Source organism: Gossypium arboreum, chromosome 4 (genome assembly GCF_025698485.1).
Source record: "Gossypium arboreum isolate Shixiya-1 chromosome 4, ASM2569848v2, whole genome shotgun sequence".
NCBI classification, from domain to species: Eukaryota; Viridiplantae; Streptophyta; class Magnoliopsida; order Malvales; family Malvaceae; genus Gossypium; species Gossypium arboreum.
Genome location: NC_069073.1, coordinates 15,064,472 through 15,073,092, shown reverse-complemented (window position 1 = coordinate 15,073,092; position 8,621 = coordinate 15,064,472). Strand labels below are relative to the sequence as shown.

The window sequence follows — 8,621 nt, the reverse complement described above, 5'->3', positions numbered from 1 at the left end:
ATTGGTTGTATGCATGAGATCAAGTTAGGTAATGCCTTGTACTCCTCCCCAGCGTGGGTAACGAGTATAGGGTGTTACATTAGCCATGTATACGATTCTAATTAACACTCTAACTTAGGCACTCGGTGCCTGACAGATAAATTCGTATTAATGAATTGGGCCTAGCTTTGGCCGATAAAACCGACAATAAATGTGCCCTGCACTAGTCGGTAGAATCGACAAATATGTGTGCCTAGCACTGGTCAGTATAATCGACAATAAATGCACCCTGCGCTAGTCAGTAAAACCGACAAATATGTGTGCCTACACTGGTTGGTATAACCGACAATAAATGCGCCTTGAGCTGGTTGGTAAAACCGACAAATATATCTGAAATCATTTCCAACTCTTGTTTCAATTTTATTTGACCGTTACACCAATTATTTCAAGAACTAAATCTTCTTATAAACTTACAAATCAAATGATATGCGTATGGATATAAATGTATATATATAATTAATAACAATAATTGAATTAGCTGCACCAACCATGATCACCGAGCTATTCGTCGTTGATATTGTCTTTTCCCTTCCTCGAAGGCTCCAAGTTGACGTCAGCTACAAATTAAACAAATAAAACACATTAACAATACACAACCTTTGTATATTATTCCATAAAATTCCTAAAAATCGGAATCAACATAGTTTTCAAATTTAACCCAAAAATCTATCAAACCGGTCCCTAACACTTTAAGTATACAACAATGGTGATATCTTCAATCTCTAACAATACCGAAAAATAATACATGGGTCAACTAGCTTATAGAATTAGAATTTCGAAAATATAAAAATTACAAAAAACAGACTAATTAAAGCATACTAATTGAAGCTTATGCTTTGAAAATCCTAACGTTTTCTCCAAACTTTTCTCCCCCGCGTCTATGGTATGAGGGCACAACTTGTTTCTATTTTATCCACTCCTACCCATTTCATACTTTTTAAAAAAAATTTAATTATAACTTACATATATTAAAGCATATCTTTACCTACCTAAACGGAACTAACAATTTTAATGGTTAATTGTCACTAAAGTCCTTCCTATTTATTTTAGAACATAATCTTTTTATAAATTACACTTTTACTTCTTATACAATTTAATCCCTGTACTTAATTTAAGCACCACATAAATGAAATTACCTATTCAAAATTCAATTAACTTAGGATTCATCCCCGTAAATATTATTAAATATTTACAGGTCTGGTTCACGAAATTAGAGTTTCAAAATCACACTTCCCGACCCTATTGTCTTTTGGTTCGTTGCAGTCAGCCTTACTCTCGAAAAATGAGAATTCTAGTAGAAATTATCTAAGGCATCGAAGCAAAGCAAAAGCAAACTCAAAATGAAAAAAAAACGAAAAACAGAAAAAACAAAAGAAAACAAAAACACATCAAGTGTTCAAGTAAATGCTCTCAATCTATTCTTTAACTCAAAGAATGAAATACAATGGAATGATTATAAATGAAGGAAAAAACTTCTATTTTTAATTGAGTTTTTCCAAATCCAACGGTACAAATTGAATTGCAACTAAGATTAGTGTCTGTAAATGCCCAAATTACCTGGCCCAATGAACAAACAAATCAACCCAAATAACCCAGGCCCAACTAGGCCTAAAACCCTAAATGCACCAAACAGAAATTTCAAACCTTAGGTGCGCCGCACCTAGGGCCTTCTGTTCGTTTGCCACCTCCTGCCTGCTACAGCACCGTCCCGTCACGTCCACCGCCTATTTTCTTGCAAGGAAAACAGAACAAGAAGCAAGTTGTAAACGCCTATAAAAGGCCGAATCTATTACCATTGTAAAGATTGGGCATTTTTTTGGTGATAAATAAAAACAACATTTTATTTTAAATACACAAACAAGAACAGAGATTCCAGTAATAACAAAAGCAGAAAACAACCCAAGGAAGAAATCAAAAATCAGAAATCGAAAGGTGTTCTAAATTTTCTAAGTTTCGAATCGGTTTCTTTCTTCCCTTTTTTGTTTATATGGGTGTGCATATATAGATTAAAAACATAAGAAAAAATAATAAAAAAAGGAAGAAAAATCACCTTTTTTTGAAACTCCGGCCACCGTGCACAGTGGCCGGCGCGGCGGCGCTTACGGCGGGCGATGATCGGACCTTGGCCGGAGCTCTCGTCGTCTGCAGAGAGAAGGAGAAGAGAGGAGAGCCCTCTCTTATTTTTTTTTTAAAACCTGATGAAAGTGATTTTTTTGGAAATTTTTAGGCTTTTATAGCCTACCAAAATGGCACCGTTTTGGTGCCCAGACCCATACCCAAAAACAACGCCGTTTAGGCGCAGACTCGATTCGTCCGACCTGACCCTCCTCAAGATCCGCGTGTTTTTGTAGCATGGTCTAATTGCGCGCGCGGTCCTTCCGCTTTTTACATGTTTTGCAATCAGCTTTTTTATTTCTTTCAGATTGGCCCCAAAATTCATCACGTTTTGCGATTTGGTCCTCCCTCCAGGGACGTCGTTTTAAGGGTTCGGTTAAGTTGCCCTTTTGGCCCTCTGCAGTCGCGCGCGCATTCAAATGGGTCCCCTCTTTTATATTTATTTTAAAATCAGCCCCAAAACTTCATATTTGTTTCGGATTTAGTCCTTTTTTTAGATTTAACGAGGTTTTTATATTATTTTTACCTTTTTTATTATACGTATTATTCATTATTCTATTTACTATTTTTGTATTATTATTATTAGCATATTTTACCATTATTTAAACATTTTTAGTTTTGATTAATACTTACATATATATTTTATATATTTATAGTTGTTTTTTAATATTATTATTATTCCTAATATATATATTTTATGTATGCACATTTAAATACTATACTATATATGATTTGTTTTTATACCTATTATATTTGTTATTTATATTAGTGTATGTTTTATCATATAAGTATATATCTTCAACATGAATATATTTAGGTAGTATTATTAATTGACGTTTTCAACATTAGTATTATTCCTAATATGTATATATTATGTAAATACTTTCAATAATGCATTATATATATATTTTTGTCTATATTATACATACTTTTAATACTCAATACTATTATTATAAATATGTTCTTGATATATATATATGCATATATGTTTCTTTTCTTTATTCATATATTATTATCATTATTTTCCACTTTTCATTATACTATCTTTACTTTTGTACATACTTCTAATATCATTATTATACATATATATATGTATATTTTATGTAATATTTGAAGTTTCAATATTATTATTTCTAGTACGTATATATTACGATATATTTGAATACTACGATACCTTTTATTTATTTATTATTACGTATATATTTTAATACATATATGTATATATTTATATACCGTTATCATTTATTTTTATTATTACTGCTTTTCAATAAATATTATATATATATATATTTTAATCTAGTTGTACATATATATGTTCCCCACTATTTTATATTTACATTATTGTTATCATGTTTAATACCATGTGTTATTATCGTTTCATACTATTATTATTATTATTATTATCGTTATCATTGTCATTTTTATTTTGTCATGGTTTATTTATTTTTATGTGTTCGATCATTTCATTTTCCTCATGTATTTGTTTATATTTGCATATTACTAGCCTTGCTATTATTTCATATTTTATAATTGCTCATATCATCGTTTTTGACACTATCGCACCTATCATTATGTTATTATTCATATTAATATTATAATTTGCCTTTACGTTTTACTATAAATCACGTTTTTACTCAAAATATTAATAATTTTCTCATAAAAGTAAATATTCCATATTTAGTAATTCGAGACAATCGTGCCCTAACTTACTGGGTTTCGATTTTTCTCATTTAACCTAAATAACAGAATATTCTTTTAAAGATCGCAATACGAGTCTTAAAAATGCTTATTTTCGGAGATACGAGGTGTGGTGCCCTAACTTACCGAGTATGACATTTTGATACCTCGAAATAAGATCTTTTGCAAATAAAGGCAATGTTCGGTGTTCAGAAATTCGAGGAAACGTGCCCTAACTTACTGGGTTTCGACTTTCCTCGTTCACTCTAACCGAATATCCTTTTAAAAGAAGTTAAAATACATTAATTTTAAATAAAAGACAAGCTCATACTCAAAAGTTCGAGATGCCGTATCCTAACTCACTGGATATGACATGTTGTTGCCTCGAGACGAGAATGTCTTTAACGTTTAAATATTGACTTCACAAAAGAGGGATCGTATTTCAAAGTCTTTCAAGTTTTCAATTTTCGACACTAAGACACTAATTAATCAACTAGGTACCAATTTTGGGCGCATCGGGGGTGCTAATCCTTCCTCGTGCGTAACCGACTCCCGAACTCATTTTCTAATTTTCGTAGACCAAAAATTATCGTTTTAGTAAATCTTAACTTTTATTAAAATGATTAATTTAAGGTGACTCGATCACACCTCATCAAAAAGGATTAGTGGCGACACCCCCTTCTTTCATTTCCAAAACCTAAGTCAATTCCCGTTTTTTTCAAAAAAATGATTACGACAGTGTCTATCTACAAAATAAGAGTCCAAAAGGATTCAAACTCTATACTTCTCTATTCATTGTGTATTTACAATAATTACTCTGATAACTCTAGTTCTATTAGAGTGTTTCACTAAATCACTAAGACTTCAAGTAAATTGGTTTCTCCATATGTTGCAGAAGTAAATTTAAAGACGTACTGCACTACATTGGTTGTTACACAGACAAAAAAAATGGCGAGTACTCTTTGAGATAAAACTTGAGACAATTTCAAATCAATTTTGAATGATGGGAGCACAAATCTCTCGTTTACATCTTAATTACTTCAACACATAACACATAAAATATTAATAACGATGATACAACATTCAAGATCGAATTTGAATGTTGTGAATTCAAGCAAATATCTGCCATTTAACTGCAATAAAGCTGTAAATAATATTAAAAGTAACAATGCAAATAAACACCCCAATCCCAAAATCCACCATAGAAACCAACACAGCCAGAGAGTTGAGAGGAGAACTCGCAAAGCAAAAAGAAAGGAAAATAAAATCAAATACGAGATCATACCCTCACTCATTTTCTAGTATAGTAGTTTTGTCCAACATTTATGTATTAGCATTAGAAACTATGATAAAAGATCAACTGAAGGATTGAAGCCATTCACTGTAAATCCTCCATCCACAGAAACGATCTGTCCAGTGATGTAAGAAGCAGCCGGAAGGCAAAGATATGCTACCATTGATGACACTTCTTCTGGTTCTCCAATCCGTTCAAGTGGCGTTCGAGATATTACTTTTTCCATAAATTCTTTCTTTTCAAGCAACTGTGTAAACACATATATAACAGCAACAGAAAGGACTAATCACTATTTTGTTAATCTGTCAGAAGTCACAGAAAATAAGATGCAAAACATATAAATAAACCCTATAAAATGGCGATAAATGAATGAATAAAAATGGGAAACCTTACACGTTCAACAAGTGAGGTTCTGATGTACCAGGGAGCAACACAGTTGGTCCTGATATTATCCTTTGCCCATTCACAGGCCAAGCTTTTTGTGAGCTGATTAATAGCAGCTGCCAAACAACAAATACCAGACATTATTCGAGCATGGAGTGAGGGTATGATCTTCCAAATATATAAAAAATAACTTACAAAATTTGAGAATGCAGTAGACTGAATATCTGCATTTTTTATGAAATATTTGAACCCAAATTCACATAACAATTCGTTTATTGTTTTCATTAACTCCGAATATTACTATCTAAATCTAAATTAAATAACATTAACTATCCAATACCGAAATCCATTAAATCATTATTTGGTATAAGTTAAGCCTACATTTTAAAAATATCTGCATTTAACAAATAAGTGGATAATGGATGAGGATTTGGATATTCAAATTCATTATCCATACAAGTAATGCGAATTCAAATAGTGGATATCAAAGTATTAATATTCAAATAGGAGGTAGAGAAGGGCCAGTTAAGAAAATAAGTTACCTTTAGTTGGTGCATAAATGGATCCACTGCCAACATGGGTTAAACCTGCAACAGACGAAATAAACACAATGCTGCCTTTTCCAGATGCTTTTAGAAGTGGATGCGCAAGTTGGCAGAAATGGTATGAAGATTCGAAGTTTGTTGACATCAGCTTTGAATATTCTTCCGCGGTGTACTCAACTGTTGGCTTCCTGATGTTTGTTCCCACATTATTGACCTACACTCCGACACGATACAAAAATACAACACAGCACATTCGATAAGTACGAAAGCAGTATATAAACACGACACGTTTGATAAGAGCATCATATTCATCAAATGATTTACAGCTTATGAACAGATTTGGAGGTGAGTGTTAGATACAGAAAAGTGTCTGATACATGGTATGTATAATTTTTTTAAAAAGATTTTACATGTATTTGTATTTGGAGGGTATTGAGACTTCAATCAAATCTATTCACTAGAAACCTTAGATCCTAGGCAAGTATAAAAAGGCTAGGTAAATGTTGTGTCTAATCAAAAAATTCGCATAACAACATAAGAACATATGTACAGATTTTAACAAATTAAAGAGAAGTAATGGCAAAATCATTAGAATCATACATAAAGACCCAAAATGATCCATATAAATGTCTACAAGACAAGGTAAACATTGGCAAAGGGACTTACAAGAATGTTAAGCTTCCCATTGAAAACAGAGGCAACGTTGTCTATCAGTTTCAGCCTTTGGTCTTTAGACGAGGCATCACAAACTGACCCATTAACCAAAAACCCTTTGCTTTCCCATTCTTTCAAACACTTATTCAACTCATCTCCATTCCTTGAACATGTGTAAACAGAAGCCCCAAGCCCTGCAAGTTCTTCCACTATAGCATGCCTTGAAGCAACAACCAGAAAACAAAATAAAAATACAACTTTAAACATTGGGTTTTATCTAAAAATCAAAACTTTTGACCATTTAAAGCAAATAATCAGATAAATATTGGAAATCAAACATAAAACAATCAGTAAAAAAAAAAATCGAACATCGGGTTTCATCCAAAAAAAAAAAACTTTTTAGGGAAAATAAAAAGGAAATGATAAGAGAAAATAGTGAGAAAGAACCAACCCAATTCCTCGAGTGCCACCGGTGACAAGGGCAGTCATTCCATTGAGAAACCATCTTGAGTTTTTAGGCTTAGAGTTGATTGCTGTCTCTGCCATGGATATCTTTTTTCGAATAAAAAAATTGATTTTCTTTTTCTCTCGCTTTCTCTCACCCAGCTGCAAGTGTTTATATGGAATTTGGACTCTGGTTTTGTTGATAAATCTTTTTCTAAAAAAAAAGGAAAAAGACAAATCTTTTTGAAATCCAAGTCAGATTACACTTTTTTCCCACCTTGCAATGATTAACTAGGGTTTAGAGACATGGTTATAATGGTTAATTTGGGTTTAGACACATGGTTATAGTGATTAACGATGGACTACTGTTTCAAAAATAGATAATTTTGTATCTAATTGTGAGAAAGTGAGTGCGGATTTAAGAATAGGGGATGTTGTGCGAGTATCTACCGGACCTAAATTATTAATGGGCTCTCTAAGTACGTTAAAAATTCGTCATAGGTTACTCTATCGATTAGAACACTTAAAGGATCTCCTGTGTCAATTACTTCCATTCCTCTCGTTAAACTATCTATAGCGTTTATAGCTACAACTCTAACTCAATTATTTCCTAATAATTAAAGTACTTCACAAAGTACATTAATTTGTTGACCGACAGTATCTCGACCCTTATCTACTAGGGCGTCGTAAATATTAGGTATCTTGTTCAAGGGAAAAGGCTACTTCCAGCATTGGACCAATAATTTGAGAAATACGCTTTAAATTTTCTTTTTCAAGCGTGAAAACTCCAAAAAAAAATAATAGGATTTATTTTCATAATAAAATGGGGTGAACATGGGTTTAGACACATGGTTATACAATTAACTTGCAGATCAAGACACTTGTGAGGCCCTTTGAATTTTTTTTTGTCACACATTTTCTCATCTGACTCAAAAGAGAATTTACAAAATTTGGTCAAATGTAAAGTTGAAATAGTGAAAATTATAATGTGTTGAATTAGATTTTTCTAGATTATGATTTAGTTGAAAGATTGAATTACTTAATAAATATATTTATTAAAAATCTATATATAACAAATCTAGGTTTTGAATGAAATGGCAAACTATAGAGATAAAAATATAGTGATTTGTGTTTATATTATATTATGTGTATTTTTTCAATTTTTATGGTAAACATATAAAAGAGATAAAAACACCTTTAAAAATATAATTTTTTTATAAAGCAAGGGAATTTTAGTTCTAACCAAATTAAATCAGTGTATCATAACATTAATTCAATTAAGTGCTTAATATATAACTAGAAATCTTATCATACGCATACATGTCTCAAGACCACATGTTAGGTAATAAATTATGCATATTAAAATAAAAACATATAAAAATATTAAAATGAAGTTTTGATTGAGTGGTAAATGTATGATTTTATTAATTCAATTGAAGACTTGGTGTGGGCTTAAATATCACCATATG

The 8,621-nt window shown here is 31.6% G+C and overlaps 1 protein-coding gene across 1 annotated transcript; it reads right to left on the bottom strand.

Annotated features, from left to right (window-relative positions):
• Positions 1-4,959: 4,959 nt before the first annotated feature.
• LOC108457800 (tropinone reductase homolog At5g06060-like) lies at positions 4,960-7,464 on the bottom strand. The gene is made up of 5 exons (XM_017756947.2): positions 7,160-7,464; positions 6,721-6,928; positions 6,052-6,268; positions 5,519-5,625; positions 4,960-5,372 (listed from the first exon to the last, which is right to left on the bottom strand). The coding sequence occupies exons 1-5, from the start codon at positions 7,252-7,254 to the stop codon at positions 5,175-5,177; spliced, it is 825 nt and encodes a 274-aa protein (XP_017612436.1). The 5' UTR covers positions 7,255-7,464; the 3' UTR covers positions 4,960-5,174.
• Between the last annotated feature and the right edge of the window lie 1,157 nt (positions 7,465-8,621).

Excerpts from the sequence above, each read along its gene's own strand:
- LOC108457800 (XM_017756947.2), bottom strand. The coding sequence starts at position 7,254 with ATGGCAGAGACAGCAATCAACTCTAAGCCTAAAAACTCAAGATGGTTT. Across the intron at positions 6,929-7,159 it reads GGTGGCACTCGAGGAATTGG|GCATGCTATAGTGGAAGAAC; the intron begins GTTGGTTCTTTC and ends TGTTGCTTCAAG. Across the intron at positions 6,269-6,720 it reads ATGGGAAGCTTAACATTCTT|GTCAATAATGTGGGAACAAA; the intron begins GTAAGTCCCTTT and ends GTCGGAGTGTAG.